We start from the raw sequence: 17473 nt of genomic DNA, 5'->3' as shown, positions 1-17473 counted from the left end.
ATGGGTACCTGAGTTCTGGACGCTCTCCGAAATCCCTGGGCTTTGCCATTTCAATTCCGCAAAGCGGAGGCTGCCGTCGGCACTGGCCGGGCCTGATGGGAGCCCCCACCTGGAAGGACTAATGACCCGTTTGCACATGGGTTACACCGTGGGATGATGGAACAGCGAAAGTGAAGTACAGTACGCAGAGATTCTGTTTCAAACCTCACCTCTTAAATTGCACGTTCTGGCAGTCTTAGTGCAGAGTATTTATGGGAGAAATCACATCTCTTCTGTGTGTGTGGTTTTTTTTTTTAAAGCTTGACTACGCCGAAGATGCCACTGAGCGGAGGCGTGTACTGGAGGTGGAGAAAGAAGACACGGAGGAGCTGAGGCAGAAATACAAGGTACCAAAAGCGAAGGCATTAACATCGAAGTTTCCGTGGGCGGAATGGGAGAGGATTTGTTCAGATAGGACAGAGCTCTTCTCATTCGGCTGTGGTCATGGTTGTAGAAATTATAAGTGTTCTTGGTCTTTTGTCACTGTTGAAATGATTTATATTGTGGCAAACTGGTTGTTCACTTCCTGGAGTTAACCCTGGTGTTTGTTATCTGCTGAAGAGATCCAGGACAGCAGCAGGGCTCTCTCTGTGCTTTGCTCCTGTTCTGGAAAGAGCGGTCCTAGGGCAAGCAGAACATTTCCTTCCCTAGACCAGGGCTGCCAGATTGTTCTAGTGAACCTGCCACGCTGGCAGCGCAAAATCTGCAGGTGCAAACGCTAGATGGGCAGTTACCAGCTGCGAGTGGAGTAGATAGTCTGCTGTTACTGAGTGAGCAGTAAGTAGTGCATCATGACCTTGCACAAGTCCTGCTTTCCTGGAAAGTTTAGGAGATGGCTCCAGTTTTGAGAAAGCGATGGGCTGTGTCTGTTTGGAAGAATGTCTCAGGCTGAGACATTCTGTAACGGAGTTCTCTGTGGAGATGTGGTCTTTGCTAGTCCTTTAATCCACTCTTCCTCTTACCAGCCTGTTAAGTACATCGTCCTAAGAAAGCCTGCTCATTTAATTGTCCTGAGATTTGGGAAGCACCGAGGTTGAAGAAGAGCCCTAGACATTAGGATAAAGTGCCAGTTTTGCATGGATTTTAATTCTTTGAAGAATAATGGAAAAGTAATTTCAATTCCGTTAAAATTAAACATAACCATGGCAAATCTAAAATTCCATTTCCCCAGTTCAGCAGTTCATACTGCCAGCACTTGATTCAGCCACAGAAGTTCACGGCCTCCTTCCCTGATAGCTTGCTTTTCTTCTGAAGCTGGGACCTTGACTTGCTTGGAAGTGAATTGCTGGTATAGTTGTTAATTTAAAAATAAAAGCTACTGTAGATGCTTTTGAAGCTAATTAGGAGTTTGGTGATGAATGCAGTTAAGGATCTCCTCTGGCTCTCACCAGGGCCTACCGGGTGCTCAACAGTTCCTCTGCTCAACAGTTCCTCTACATCGGGGTGCTCAATCTCCTTGAGGGCATTTCTCCTCTTTGTTGTTCATCTCTTGCTGGGTGGCACGCTGGGTGGCATGCTGGGTGGCATGTTGGGTGGCACGCTGCTCGCCTTGCCAAGGGCAGGTTCGGCCGTGAGGCTGCATTCAGGGGCAGCACATGGCCGAGAGCCTGGATCCCACGGCAGCAGCCCCCAGCTGCGGTGCTGGGCATCTTCAGGCCCCGGCAGCTGGCGAGGACAAAGTACTTCTTCGTTTCAGAGTGGTTGTGTGAGCTCTTATGTGAACTGCCCGTGGTGGTGTTTTGTCTCAGGGCTGCAGATTCATGGTGAAGTTCCTGGGTTTGCCGTTGTCTTTTCCAAGGCAGTGGGACGCGCGTCGCCCTCAGACTGTTTTGTCTTCCTGCCGGGATTCAGCGCAGTGGGTTTTTTCAGGAGCTCTGTGGCGCAGGAGCAGCCTCTCCCAGCTCGGATGTGTTTTTATTAGCATGCTTTATCGTTGGGCTCTCGCATTTCTGTATCAATCTGTGAAAAACTCTGCCAGCCTCATTTCTTTCCTTGCTCTGCAGGAGTCCATTATGTAAGTGCCAACTGTGGCCGCATCCTGATTAGCCATTCACTGAGTCTCAAAGGAATTTCAGATAACTCTGCAACCAAGAAGCAAGCAAGAAATGTTCTTTAATTCCCTTCTTTTGTATGGATTCTGATCACTCGCCTGTGTTTTCATTGTTTAGCCACAGGATGCTTTCTGAAAAAACCTACATATGGGCAGGAAGCTTGTTGAGGGTTTCAGAGGAACTTTGAACGTCATTGTTCTGTTGATCTCACGCTGCTCTGTTTTCCTTTCTTGTCGTCCTGGGGACCTGCCTCAGGCTCAAACCTCTAGATAGATTTGTTGATTTTTCTTATTATCAACAAGAGCTCCCACTACTAGATGGAAGCAGGAACTGGAAATAGATTTTTTTTCCTTTTAAATTTTAGAAGGTGAACAGTGCTTTACATTGGGGAAAACCCCACCTTTTAACAGTGGAATTTTTCACATCCTCACACCTTGGGTGTTGAGATTTTGTACATGAATTTTGCATTATAGAAAACATGCTCAGCAATATTATTTTAATGTAATTTTGATGTGGTAACTAGGAGATAAACCATATTGCTTTGAACAAGATCTTAAATAACAGGAGCTTTCCTAGTATATCTTTGAAAATGTCTGCTCGCTCCTCTCACTAATGCAAGAAAATTGCCCATAAGAAGTTTATATTGAAGACAGAAACTCCTAAACTCTTGGGAGCTTTTTCTCAAATGTTAGGCTATTTTTCCTTATATCATTTCTCTTTATTCCAGTTGAAATGCACGTGGTAAATAGCTGGATGGCTACTTCATAATGCAGCATCTGTAGCTTTTTTTTTTAGTGTGCATCAGCATAAGTGCTTCCGTCTTGTTACGGTAAAGGTTCCCCAGCTTTCTAGTGAAGAGTGATGTTTTATTCATTTTGCCAGTGGGATTGTAATTGAAAGGTCCTGGCTAGAGGAGGAAGCTGCGAGTGTGTCTCAGTACCAGCTGCTTTTCAGAGCCCCCCCGGACTGCCTGGGCTGCGGCTGTGCCCTGGGGACACAGGGCTCCCGGAGCAGCACGGGCTCCCTTCCAGGCACTCGGACTTCCAGCCATTACAGCCGCTCCAGGGACTGGGATTTCCGCAGAGTCCCAGAGCTTTTTGCCACTGACAGTTCAAAAGCTGCTACTTTTCTTTATAGCCCAGGAGGGGAGGATGTGGCCGTTGCCAATTCAGACACCCTTTCGCTTGGAGGTTTGATTTTACACCTACACAAATGTTGAACTATGTGAGGAAAACAAATACTGTTTGCAGGCTCTCGGGCGATCTCCCTGCCCCTCTCGCTAAGCAGCAGCTACCCGTACCTGCTCCCTGGTTAAGGGCTGTGTTTGAGCTCAGCGTCGTGGTCAGCACAGCTGGGGCGACTCCACCGGCTGTGACATCACACCGAAGAGCATTTCGTCCGGCGGTTCTGACCTGTGCTTTCCCAGCCGCCGCTGCGTCTTCCTCCCGGCTGAATGCAGACATCTGTCAGCACTCTAAATGGAGGGAGCATCGGCGCTGGAAGTTCTAGGATGCTGTTCCAAAAGCAGTGACTTCCTTGCTTTGCTGCAGATCTTGTGCATCTTAGTGAGCGGGCAGCTGCTGGTTTGTTGTGTGTTAGCTGCAGGCTCTGAAGCCCGCTTCGCAGGCAGTCCAGCAGGCTCTCCTCGGGCACCTCTGAAGCTACCTGCCTGCCACCAGCACTGCATTTCTTTTATTCAAGCTGTCTCCTTTTCCTGATCCCCGTGCTGATTATGTTCTGTGTCAGGAAACGGAGCCAAGGCTAGGTCGGTAGTATTGCAAAGTTGTCCTTCATGCCTCTTAATTTGCAAAACTGGTCAGCTAGTAAAAAGCATTGGTGTACGCTAAGGTTTTCTTTAGGGCTGTATTTCCTTAAAAGGCTAGCTCATCATCTTCCAGTTCGTTTTACGTGGAACTTTTAACAGAAGCATCTTTTTGTTAATTTTGCAGGATTATGTTGATAAAGAAAAGGCGATTGCCAAAGCTTTGGAAGACCTCAGAGCAAACTTCTACTGTGAACTCTGTGACAAGCAGTATCAAAAGCATCAGGAGTTTGACAACCACATAAACTCTTACGATCACGCTCACAAGCAGGTAAACAAACCTTGATAGCACAGTTCATCAGGTTGATAGTCGTTGCAGTGGTCTTGTTTGTGGTTAATACTTTGAATTTCCCCAGTGTATCTGTTTTCCTTTAAGCCCCAGGAATAGGTGGTTTGTGTCACTTGTTAAGATTCTTATGCCCACCAGACATTTAAAAAGTACCCCAAAGCAACAAACAAAAATCCCAAGCCACGGTTGGTATCAAGGAACCCAGTTTCGAATGGCCCACGAGCAGGAACGGGCTGCTGTTAAACCGGGAAGAGTACATACGGATATGGCTGGCTCCCAGTTTGCATCAGCTTTGAACACAGTACAGCTTTGGAGACTGGTGATACGCCATGGGTGCAAGTTTTAATACTTCAGTGTGTGCTCTGTCAAGTTACTGAAAACAGACTAGGAAGTCATGGGCTCTGTTGTAGGAATCATGAAAAAGGAGCAGTTCCCAAATTCTGTAACCCTCAGGAGAAGGTGAATTCAGAGTCTCTGTGGGACTGGCACTGGTCCCAAGGTGGGGATGTACTGTAGTATCTGCATGACTTCATCAAAAGCAGCATGACAGCAGATTGAGGGAGGGGATTCTCCCCTTCCGCTCTGCTCTTGTGAGACCCCACCTGGAGTTCTGTGTCCAGCTCTGGAGCCCCCAACATCAGGAAAGATATAGACCGGTTGGAGCGAGTCCAGAGGAGGCCACAGAGATGCTCTGAGGGCTGGAGCCCCTCTGCCATGGGGACAGGCTGGGAGAGTTGGGGGGTTCAGCCTGGAGAAGGGAGGGCTCTGGGGAGACCTTATAGCACCTTCCAGGGCCTGAAGGGGCTACAAGGAAGCTGGAGGGGACTTTTTACAAGGGCAGGGAGGGACAGGACAAGGGGTAACGGGTTTAAATTGAAATCAGGGAGGTTTAGATTAGGTATCAGGAAGGAATTCTTCCCGGAGAGTGTGGGGAGGCACTGGGACAGGTTGCCCAGAGAAGCTGTGGATGCCCCATCCCTGGAAGCGTCCAAGGCCAGGCTGGATGAGGCTTGGAGCAACCTGGTCTAGTGGAAGGGGGCCCTACCCAAGGCAGGGGGGGGGACTGGGGGGGCTTTAAGGTCTCTTCCAACCTAAACTATTCTATGATTCTGTGATACTTCATACTGCACAGTAAATAATACAAGTTCATGTGTTAGCTTCATCTGTTTGACCATTTGAAGCTGCTAAATGAGATGTAAATGTACAGCAGACAGCATTGTTGTGTTCATCTAGAGATGAAATTGCTCAAAGGAGGCTTTTTGATATTCCTAGTCATAAATTCTAACAATACAATCATTAAAATGCTGATAACTTCTGGAGGATGTGCTGTAGAGTACTAGATCTTGCAAAATAGCAGGGAAGCAACAGCTTTAAAAACAAGACTATGGCATTACAGATGGCTCCCTCCCCCCCATATATTAAGTATAGGGTATGGTAAGGGAATCTTAACAGGAATTCCTATGGCAGGGCAATTTCTGTTCCTGTACTGTGATGAATTGTGGCTGAATAGAATTAAAAGCATAAATTAATTAATTGAATTGGGAAAACGGGCTGCTCTGACCGAGCTGGTGGCAGTTCCATGACACCTGATAGCAGCATCCTTCATCCACAGCTTTCCATCGGCTTGGCTGAAACTGGAGTGCAATTACCTGCATCTCTTCAGGGGGTGGAAGGACCTGTTTGTGTCACATTCTTACAGTGTGGTTATGTCAGCTGTCTGAAACCCTCGGGTGATTAATGGGCCTGCTGTGAGGTTGGCAAGGCTGAGAGCTTCTCCAGCATCTAGAGATGCTGCGGAAGAAGAAACAAACCTGTGGAAAGCCACCCTCCCTCACCGGTATCAAAGGAGTTAGCAGCAGCAGTGTAGGAAGGGGGACTGGAAGGAAAAATGTCTTGGGAACACACAGGGTGGAGTCATCTTCTCAGTGGTAGAAAGAATTTGGGGATTTCTTGCTACTGCTGGTTATTTTTAAAGGAACTGATGTTCTTGGATAATTTGCATCCACTGCAGTAACTTCAGGCAGGCTGTGGAGAAAATGAGCCTTCAAACTCCCGCTGCGTCACCCAGCATTAATTTCTAGTTACCCAGGGATTTAAACGAAGAAGCAATCATGCTTTGCTTAGGGAAAAAAGTGCTTGACCAGCTTTACGCCGTGCTGAAATGTGTGTCACCCTGTTGGGTCAGTGCTCAGTAAGGGAACTTGAAACCACCTCGGAGTGATGGAGGTAAATTTACATAAGTAACACCATCTCGCTTCGGTTGCTCATTACTGCTCAAGGTAGGCCCATTTCACGCAGCCTTTTTTTGAATTATTGGGTAGTTTAAAAAGAAGTGCCGCGCTGTTCATGATACACTGCACATCGGTGTTTCAGATTTTGCCTCTTTGGGCAAGAAAGCAAGGTTACATGAAGGCTAACATAATTTTTTTGAGGAAAAAGTGTAAGTTTTCTTGCCAGCAGGCTAATCAGGAGGCACTACGGTAACCTAGATAATTAGAACAAACCAGCTTGGTATATATTATCTGCAGTGGTTTGTCCTCTCAGTGGTAGTTCTTGAGGCAACAGTGCTTCGTTTTTGCCTTTTTCTTAGCTGGTTGAACAGATTTCCTTGGGATCACTTTTGCTTTTAAGTATTTTTAGTTGCACATACCCATGACATGGAAGTGTTTGCTTACTCCTTCTGTGGCTCAGTGAGCGTTAGGCTGTCCCTGTAAATAGATGTTCCATCCTCAGATCCCTTTCCACTCCCGAGTTATAAAGACACTGTCTTGTATTCCAGGAAGGAACTCAGGATTATTGCGAAACAGGGATGATAGGTAAGTGTATTGATCCCTACCGGATAAATTTTGGACCCACCAACTTGTCAACACCAAACAATTAAAGGGGAGGTTTTATTGTCATTTCCTGGCTACACTGGTTTCATACAGCATTCGGGCATGTCTGAATCTACCTCAGCACCCAGTTTCTGTCCAAAAAGCGGTATCTTTAGATCACCTTAACCGGGAAAATAAGCTTAAATTACCACAGACTATTGGCCTGTTGAAGTCCTTGCATTTTAAACGTCTTGTTGGAGGTGTGCAATGTTGTTCTCTAGAGGTGATTTTTTTAAATGGGTTGATACTTGAAACGAGAAGTACAGATGTTTTGAAGAACAGTAACCCTATCTGTCCACCAAATGGTCAGTCCCTCTCGGGGGAAGCCGGAGGTCTCGAGTTCACACAGATGAAGCTGCAGCAGGAAAAATAAACTCAGTTCCCTTAAAGGTCCTTCTGTGAGCAACTGAAAAAGGCTGTAGCCATAGGGCTTATAACTCTTGCACCCTGGAAAGCTACTGATAGCTTTAATGGGTAAAGAGGTGTGAGCTCTGGCGCCTGGCCTCTAGGACGGGTACCTTGTGAAGGACCCCCCCTCCCCGGTGTCGCACCGTCCTGCTGTCAGCAGTTTAATAGTAATGAACAGACAAGCGCAAGAGGTGGTGAATGTAGAAAAGAAACTTCTCCTGCGGCAGCGAGGAGCTGGATAGTCGAGAGGGACCCAGTGTGTGTTGGTGCTGCTTCCCTGCAGATTTGCCTATGCGTTGTCCAGATGTCTGAGAGCACCCACAGTCCTCGAATGCTCCGAGCTTAGTGGGAATGTATCCTCAGGGCATTGTATCGAGTGGGCCCTTAATTCGGCTTGGGGTTTTGATGGCGAGAGAGAATACTTCATGTTAGGTTTACATGAAGATGGATGTGCATCACCCTCTCTGGGGTGGTACCCAGGTTTGTGTTAATGGCAAATAAACCTCACCTGTATCACCCGTCACTTAGAGCGGTTCACTGACACCCCCCTACATTTGGGGTTTTACATCTTCCGTGTAAGTAACGTAGTGTTTACAGTCAGCTTTTACTCTTGGTTTTTTACTTCATCCAAGAACTTGGAGAATCCCATGTATGCTCGCCTCCTTCCTGCCTGATGAGGGTTGATCTGTTGGCCCTGCACACTAAAAACATTCACCTTCTGATTCCGTAAGAAAAACAAACATGTTCCTGTGTGAGCAGCTGCCAGGTTAAGTGTGAGAATGCTAACTGGTATTGAAATGCAGGCTTTTACGGAGCTTCCATTTTACTTTGTATTAAGTGTGTGGTGTTTTGGCGGTGTAGATGGTTAATTCTGCATAGTTCTCTTTATAAAAGGACAAAGGGAGTCTGCTTCCATAAAGAAGCTCTTTGGGAAAGGGGGTGGAACTAAGAACTGAAACTCTAGATCTGCAGTTCTCTTCATGCCCTGATTATCTGGGTCTTTGCTCCTAAGCCAAGGGGGAGGGATTTGTTAAAGCACAATAAAATTGCCAACACTGTTACTGCTGTGGTTGAGGAGTGCTCTAAATCCAAACTCTGAACTTTCAGGTTTGGGGAGAGTTGGACTTGTGCTTTCCAAAAATTGGTATCTTCAGGCACCGCTTGAATGTAGAAGACTGGAGAGAGAATCTCCAAGGTAGTTGGTGTTCCATGAGAAGGTTTTCTACTCTAGAAGTGCTTAATCCTATAAAAAGCCCTGGTGGTACTGTTCTTAACTGAGTTTTAGCTGCTCAGCTGCTCGTTTGCGGGTGGCCGTGTTTGGGGAAGACCCGCAGTGTTCAGTAAAACAGGTCTGGAGCGTGGCTGGCCTGGGCGTTGCAACTGAGCACTGCTAGCCCCCGAGGGCAGGGCAGGCTTGTGTCGCTGGGTTACCTCTGTGCCTTAGCACGGCCTGTGTTTTCCCAAGGTGAACGTGAGCTGTCAGGGAAGGAATTAAGATGAGGGGAAAGTGCGGTTGTGTGCCATTTCCTTTCTGCTCTCTTTGCGTCATTGACGAGCTGCAAAGGATGTCGGTTACCAAAAATCAGCAGGTTTTGCCTTCTCCCTTACATGAAATTATAAAGGTTGCCATCCTTTACGCTCGTGTTTAGCTAACGGTGGAGCACGCTCCTAGAAGCTTTTGTGGCAAAGAATTGAACGTACGTCAGAAGTGCAGAAAGCCAGAAATGCGCTGGTCTGTAGTGAAAAGTACATGATTATTTTATTTAATGGGGATTGGCAGAGAGCCTTGGGAACAACAGCAGGGGCGAAGTAGGCTCTGATGGGACTGTGCTGTCCCGTGGGCTGCCTCCTGTCTCAGGCCAGTGCCGAGATCTCGCTCTGCGCGATCCGTCTGTCCCCCTCTCCTGCGTATGCGGTTTGTCACCAACCTCTCGGATCTTCAGGTCTAGTAAAGCAGTGCGGCGGAGCGCTTCATTGTTCTGGGAATAACACTGTCTCCTCCTGCAGTTTTGGGAAAGAATGTCTCTCGAATGGGCCCCAATCAGGGAAATCGCATGGCTTGGTCAACTTGAAATGAGAAAATCCATTTACTGCTGGTTGTGTACCTGAAAAGCGATGCGCTCCGGTTCGGTACCGGGAGGTCTTGCCGCGATACCATCTCGCCAGCAAAATCTCGTGTGACGGCCGCAGCGTGTGCTGAGGGTTTTTCCCTGTTAGGGCAGTTTCTGAATTCTGGGCGTCCCCTGTTTGTTTAGCCCCCTTCGCGTGTCTGTGATGGGGCTGTCTGTCTCTGGGGAGATGGAGACATGGGGGTATCTAGCTCTGGAGCTTTGGAGTTGTGTGGGAGTGCAGATTCTTTAAGCTGTGGTGCAGCAGTGGTGTCGCCTGCCCGTTGGGTCCCTCCTGAGCTACGCCGGGATCAGGAGATAATCCAGTACTGTAGCACTCTGTGCTGGAGTACTGGTTTCCTATAAAACCTGCTCTTCAAGAGCTCGATTTTCACTCCCACTGAAATTTAGAGGCTTCTTAGTAATTTTGTTCAAAACAAGGCTCAAAACCTAAAATACTACTCTTTGTAACAAAGCTGAGGTGGGTGGCAGCTATTAATAAAGCACAATACAAGCTGAAGGAACTCTTGAGGTAATGAAGTACCGCTTCCAGCACGTGGAAATTCGGACAGATCTGCTTGAGTGCTAGTGATCTGTGTCCCTGTTTGCTAGTCACAGGGCTTACTGATGCGGCTGCTCTTGGAGCCGAAGTAACGAGCCAGCAGCACAGTATTTCTTGGCTTCATGGTGTCATCCTGCAGTTTGCAGGTGTGCTGCTGCTTAGAAAAGCATTCTGCTTCCTCAGAACACACACTGCCTCTCAGGAAGAGAATGCTCCTAATTCTAAAATCGGGTAGTAGCGTGGAGCTGTATGTTTGGTTTAACACAGGTTGGTGGCCCTGATCCTGTTGAAGAAATCATAGTCTTATTGAGCACTTTGGTAAGACTTAAAAAAAGCTGGTTTCACCCCAAGAAGATGGATTCCCAGGGCTCCTTTTCCTCAGTTGGTGGGGAGAAGCTCCCTGAGGATGACTGAGTGGCTGCCTTAGGTTCTTGTTCAAGTTTGGCTGCTGGGTTGGGGAAGGGGCAGCTGAGCAAGCGGCCGCTGCGCCTGTCCGGCCCTCGTGATCACCCGCACATACGGTGCGGTCCCAAAAGTCATTTAGAGATTTTGGGGGATTAGAATAATGAACGCTGGCTGAGGGATTAGATGGAAATTTCTTGAGTGTAAACCTAGCTTCAACATCGATTTAGTTCAAACAGCTTTCTGGGAAGGCTGAGACCTGGAGTGTGCTGAGGAGGATTTCCTTGCTTCGGCATATTCCTTGTAACACCGTGAAATTGTAGCGAGGCTTTTAATTGCTTCACCCCATCAGGTCTGGGGGAGGCAGTAGGCACAGCTGCAGTTAACTGGTTGGCCACTCTTCTTCCATGGGTAAATGCCTGGATTCCGCGATGCCCTTGGAACAGTTGGTGAGGTAACGCTTACGCTGACGGGGTGTTTTGAAAAAAGTTCAGTGCCCATCAGCCCCCTGCAAATGCAGCCCCTGTGCCTATTCCGTAGGGAGTTGGTTTTACGGATGAGCAGCCCGCTCTTCGGTCGTCCCTCCTGCCCCTACCCCAGGTCACGTTTACGCAGGGTAACGCAGTCCAGCCAGGTTTCCTGGAACGTGGCCCCTCGCTAGCTTGACAGGTGGTTCCCGATGATGGCTGCGTCACTTCGGTCAGAGGTGCTGAGCTATGGTACGTTCTGTCGTTTGCGTTCCCAGGGAGCTGGCGTGGTGCAGTCGGGGAGGGGGTTTTCTACCTTAAACTTGCCCAGCAAGACCCTCCTTCCTTCTGGCCCCTGAGCTAAAAAAGAAACTCAGCCTTGAGATCTCCGTCCTTTGTAAACTCAGCCAAGCTTTTCCCCAGGCTGGGGAGTAAGAAATTTGGAGCACTGCTGAAGCAGGGGAGTGGTTTATTGTCTCAGAAGGCACCGATCCCGCGCAGCTGGAAGGTGCGTGTTCTGGAGTTGGAGTTCATGGGGGTAGGTCACTTCCGTCCTCACTTCCCATTTACAAGTGTTGCACAGTGAGAGCGGGAGGTTCTGGGGAGCAGAGGCACCGGAAGGTCAGCGGTTAAGGACGTGGGCACTCAGTTCTCTTCTCGTGGAAGCTGGCTGTTGTTAGGAAGGCAGGATTGTGTCCTGGGCAGCTGCCTGGTTCCCAACAGCCTGGGGGATGCTTTATTTCCCGGGGAGGTGTCTAAGGCCACCTCGGGGGGTGGAGGTGGGTTTCTGAGTGCACCATTGCACCTTCCTCTTTAAAGTGAAAGGTCACAGTTCACTGCTCTTGTAAATAGCTGGCTCATATTTTTTTCCAAATGGATGAGTGATCTTGGCACCAAACCCCAGTAAATAGTTTTGTCAGCTGTTGGTGACTTTAACTGCCTGGAGCATTTTAGAGATGCTTTCTAAATCAGCATGAAAAAGCTGATAGCATTGCTTAGTCCATTTTTTTCCCTTTCCTCTTGTAAAAAAAATTTACTATTCAACATTGAACATACACCACAAAACCCTTGAGCCCTTTACTTGTCCTGGTGAAAGTAGCTCTGCTGTTCCAGGTGGGATCACTGCTGTGGCTGTGTGTGTATGTGTATGTGCGTTCCCCCCTTTGCTCCAGACTCCCCAAGCTCGGTCCCGTGGCTTCGCTGGCTCAGCTCCTCCGTAGAATAGCTCACAGACACACCAACAGCCTCTGTGGTAATGCTTGCTTTTTATTTTTTTTCTCTCTTCCACTCTTGTTATATTTTTACTTTCTTTTTTTCTTTGTGATGTGACGTTTTCAGCTGATGTATTGAAAGCAAACCCTTCTAATTTTGGAGTCCAGATCACAAGAGTGAGTTTCTTTCTACTAGTGTCTATAGCTGTATCTCTGTGTGTCCTCCCCTCTGATTTTGGTAACGCTCAACTGCGTATAGTAAATACGATTAGGTAAGAGAATCCTCTGTCTTGTCAACTCTTCCCCTTTTTCACAAAGCAATGTTCTCTTTACATTGGGCCAACTTAGTTCCTCTAATCCGGACTCTGGGTCAGTTGTCAGATCCGCTGTTGCTGTGTGTGCCGGTCTGACTCCGCTCCACTAGCGAGGCAGAGTCAGCCAGCCAGCAGGTCTATCTAGAGCGCACCAAGGATTTGTACATCCTCTACGAGAAGTCTTCTGAGGTGACTGCTGCTTTCAGTACTGTTAGGCTTTCGGGCCCTTCATGAAATGCCTGGGAAACATCAAACTCTCTAAGAAGCCGGTACACGATGCTTTCTGGAATTGGGCCTTTTGAAAGGGTTTCAAATCGTGTACCAAGAAAAAGAAAGATTAGCCCCTTGGGGTGGTAGGGGTCTGTCTGCTGCTTTCTGTTACTTAAACTTTTGTATAGCACTCAAAAAAAAAAACCAACCACTTGTGAATTTTCACTTGTACTCCAAGGGAAAACAGCAGCTGCTTTTCCTGGTACTTTGAGACAAGGGCTTTCCAAAAATTTCTGAAATCCTAGATGTTCAATTTCTGTTAGAATTGGATGTCTAGATCTCCCCATTGACGTTACGGTGTTTGAAATTCCTTGGGTTTGGGTTTACTTCCTCATATGGTAAGTCTTCTGGGGAACTTAGTGTTTCTGCCCTCTAAAGTATTAAACCCCAAAAGACCCCGCTGCATTTTAGAGCATGTTATCTCTTGAGAGACTCAGAACTGTCAGGAAAGCCAGTAACTGTTTGTGGTGTATGTTGTGGTGTTTATTATTTGCTTACTGGAATCATCTGCATGAGATTTTTGGCAGCTTCTCCAATGTAATTTGTACATTGCTTTTGTAAGATACGATACCTGGGTAACTCTCGCACCAGCTAATCCCTTGCTGTTCTTTGGCCCGTGCTGTTACGACCTCTGTCACGCACTGTTTGTCGAGTACATTTGCACCCTGCAAGAGCAGCAAAGTAAACAGTATTTTTTTTTTTCTTCCCTTTTCCTTCCAGAATTTGCTTGTTGCTTTGATATCAGCTTTATTGTACACGCTAAAGAAAACCGGTAATGTTGTTTGGAAACGTGTCTACACAGAATCGACGTCATAGCCAAACATGGTCAACAGTTGTCTTTTTGTTTAGCTGCTGGGCGGAGGGCAGTGTGCTCCCTTTGGTTTGTTGAGCTAAGATGTTGCTCCATCCTAGCTCAATAAATGATACCGGGAGGGGCTTCACGGCGACTTCCAGCGCTGCAGCAGAGGTGCTTTCGAACACTTAGCCACAAACCGCTTCGTCTAACCCGTTCCTGCTTTCTTTTGCCTCAGAGGTTGAAAGATCTCAAGCAAAGGGAGTTTGCTCGCAACGTCTCTTCGAGATCCCGTAAAGATGAAAGGAAGCAGGAGAAAGCCCTCCGGCGCCTACACGAGCTGGCTGAGCAGAGGCGGCAGCCCGAGTGGTGAGTATGGGTGAGCCCCGAGCACCCTTGGAGCGTGCGTGGAGTCCTGCCTAGGGCTGCGGCCCTTAGCTGCGCTGGTGTTCTTGCTGCTGCCGTCCTGCGCGAGCTTTGACGGCAAAGCTTTGCCCTTGAGTTTGGCCTCGTGCTGTGGTTTTGGTAAGAGTGAATTCATCAGAGTGATAGTCCAGAGCATCCCCAAGTTGCTTTATCCAGCAGTACGTGTTTTCTTCTGTTACTTAATACTATTAGTATACTATTAGTAAGTCCAGATGGCTATATAATGCTATTTCAGTGGATACTTCTGAATAGAAGAGTGCTTGAAATTGATAAAAAAAAGTTTTAGGTGAGGCATGAAGCCAGCTGCAGAGGTATACAGGTGGCAGTCAGCTGTCTTCTCTGTTTGAACTTGTCCGTACAGCGCTCCTGGCAGCGGACCCATGTTCAGAACCACCACGGTGGCTGTGGATGAGGAAGGTGGAGACGATGATGATTCTGCAGCCAACAGCAGCTCTTTCATCCAGGCGAGTTCTGGCCAAGCCACAGAAATGACTATGGACAGAGGTTTCGTCAACACTGGACACGTTGGCAGCGCTGTTACGCCCGGCCAGATGCCCATGCAGACGGGGCAGGCCATCAGCTTTGGCATTAAGAGCACTTTGGGAACGCCCCTGCAGAAGATAGGCGTGTCATTCTCATTTGCCAAGAAGACTCCGGTGAAGCTTGAGACCATCGCTTCCGTTTTCAAGGACCACGTGGAAGAATCCAGTTCTGCAGATGGAGGGAAAGCTGATGAGAGAGGGTCCTCGGACGCGGGGGGCCTGCAGAAATCTGGCGAGGGCGAAAGCACAAACAATTCTGATGGCAAGGCGGAGGAAGATGACCAACATGACAAAGATAGTGGGTCTCTAGCCACTGCCTTATCTAAACTAAAAAAGATGAGACGAGAAGAAGGACCAATGGCAGTTGAACCAGAGTACTACCACTATATTCCCCCAGCCCACTGTAAAGTAAAGCCTAACTTTCAATTCCTGCTTTTCATGAAGTCTACAGAGCAAATGGAAGCTGAAAATGTGAACAAAAAACCCACGCATGAAGTTAAAAAGGGTGGTTCTCCAAAACCCAAACCTGGCAAGCACACAGAGAAGGCTGCTGAGAGCTCGGGGCAGCAGAAGGAGCAGAGTGCTACGGAAAGCGCAGCTCAGCAGAGCAAAGCAGAGCTAAAAGACGTCCCAGAAAATGTGAGTATGCAGGAGAGCAAGCATCTTGCAGAGAGCAATCTCCCTGAGCCCGACGCTGCTAAGGAAGTCGCTCAGCCTGTCCCAAGCTGCAGAGATGTCACTGAAGGACCAAAGCACCCAACAGGACCATTTTTTCCTGTTCTGAGTAAAGATGAGAGCACGACTCTGCAGTGGCCTTCAGAGCTCCTCATATTTACCAAAGTAGAACCGTCGGTTTCGTACAGCTGTAACCCCCTGTATTTTGATTTCAAGCTCTCTCGCAACAAAGACGCTAAAGGTAAAGGGTCTGAGAAGTCTAAGGATCCAGGGGGTCTTTGTAAAGACAATGTTCAGGGCGTGGAACCCGGTGAGAGCAAACCCAAGGAGGCAGAAAGCGCAGCTAACAGTTCTGCTCTGAAAATGGAACACAAGTCTCTGTCTGCCTGTGGCTCCCAGAGCAAGCAGGAGTCCAGTTTGGGAAGCGTTAGTAAGGGAGAGGGAGAGGACAGTAGTAAAAGCATAACCGGTAAGAGCAAATCTGGAAGATCCCATAAACACAAGAAGAAAAAGAAGCACAAAAAGTCCAGCAAACACAAACGGAAACACAAGGAGGAAGCTGACGAGAAGGGCCGAAAAACTGACCCAGGGGAAGAGAAACCCAGGAAACGGAAAAGACGCAGGCACAAAAAAGGCAAATCTTGTCTGCCTGCTGAATCAGAACGGGCACTGAAAACCGAACTGTCTGAAGACTGTAGCCACTTCCAGAAGAAAAAGCGGTGCTCCCAGGAGTCCCAGAGGAAGTCTGTGTCTGCTGAAGAGGGAAGCAGCGGTAAAAAAGAGGACGGTGGTAACTCCTGCCCGGAGCACGGCAGCAAAAGACACAAGGCCGACCTGCAGCAGTTACCTGCTTCACGGAGACGGTGTTTGGCACCTCCCCTGGGCAGGACCAGGGGCAGGAGTCGGCAGAGTAGCGGGGACTACGACAGCGATGAGGGCTCCCACAGGAAGCACTGCCAGCAGAAATCCCCATCGCAGTACAGCGACGAGTACGAATCCGGCAGCGACGGCTCCAGGAGCCGCTCCAGGTCGGGGCGGAGGCACTCCTCTCCCCGGTCCTACTCGACCAGCTCCGACGCTTCCTCAGACCACAGCCGCTACAGCCGTCGAAGTTACTCAGACGATAGCTACAGCGATTACAGCGACCGGTCGCGATGCCATTCCAAGCGGTCGCAGGACTCGGAGGATGACTCCGACTACAACAGCTCAAACCACAGATCCAAGCGCCGCAAGTACTCCTCTTCTGAGGATGACTACAGCTCGAGCAGGAGCAGGTCGAGGAGTCGAAGCAGGAGCCGAACCCACCCTCGAGGCAGGTCAAGAACAAGGAGCCGGGGCAGAACGCGCAGCAGCAGCTGCAGCCGCAGCCGAAGCAAGAGGAGAAGCCGAAGCGTGACGGGTCGCAGCTGGAAACGCAGCCGCAGCTACAGCAGGGATCGCAGCCGCAGCACCAGGAGCCACTCGCAGAGGTCTCTCTCCCGAAAGGGCTCTCGAGGCCACGAGAGCCCCGAAGAGAGAAGGTCTGGGAGAAGAGACTTCATCAGGTCCAAAATCTATCGCTCGCAATCTCCTCACTATTTCCGGGCAGGCCGAAGTGAGGGATCGTCGCTGAAGAAGGAGGATGGCAAAGGAGAGGATCTGAAAGGATCTGGCTCGCTCTCCCAAAACAGCAGTGGCTCTGGCATGGGGAGAGCCTCGGAAGAAGACTGCAGCCCAGAAGAGAGAAACTCCGTCACCGCAAAACTCCTCCTGGAGAAGGTTCAATCCAGGAGGGTCGAGAAGAAGCCCTGCGTCACGGACGAGATGCTGGCCGGGGCAAACAAGGTGGGCATAAAGCTCAAAGATCCTCCCCAGGGCTACTTTGGCCCAAAACTTCCTCCTTCATTAGGCAACAAACCAGTTCTCCCCTTAATTGGGAAACTGCCAACCGTTCGAAAACCAAATGCTAAACGATACGAAGAGTCTGGCTTGGAGAGGGGCGAGGAGCAGGAGCTGTCGGATTTGGAGGATGTTTCCCAGGACATGGAGGAGGCTCCGCTGGGTGGCCAGACCCTCCTGGAAGAAGTGGTGATGGTGATTCAGGACAAGCCTCCAGAGGAGCAGAAACGCGACGAACCTGCCGTGGAAATGTCGGCCATTCCCCTTGAAGCACCGGCGCTTCCCGAGTGCTTTGGCTCTGGAGATCTGGTCATGCCGCACAACTTCCTCTCGGATCCGAGCG

The 17473-nt window shown here is 48.9% G+C and overlaps 1 protein-coding gene across 1 annotated transcript in view; it reads left to right on the top strand.

The window, feature by feature from the left end:
- Positions 1 to 17473, top strand: part of GPATCH8 (G patch domain containing 8) — a gene marked incomplete at both ends in the record, with an annotated part of 39804 nt that overhangs the window by 21819 nt on the left and 512 nt on the right. The window contains 4 exons of the mRNA XM_010160802.1: positions 300 to 386; positions 4040 to 4183; positions 13848 to 13978; positions 14397 to 17470. Coding sequence (XP_010159104.1) covers positions 300 to 386; positions 4040 to 4183; positions 13848 to 13978; positions 14397 to 17470 — 3436 coding nt within the window. The remainder of the gene's footprint in view (positions 1 to 299; positions 387 to 4039; positions 4184 to 13847; positions 13979 to 14396; positions 17471 to 17473) is intronic.

This window comes from Eurypyga helias, unplaced genomic scaffold (genome assembly GCF_000690775.1).
Source record: "Eurypyga helias isolate BGI_N326 unplaced genomic scaffold, ASM69077v1 scaffold27141, whole genome shotgun sequence".
Lineage (NCBI taxonomy): Eukaryota > Metazoa > Chordata > Aves > Eurypygiformes > Eurypygidae > Eurypyga > Eurypyga helias.
This window is presented reverse-complemented; position numbering and strand designations above follow the sequence as displayed.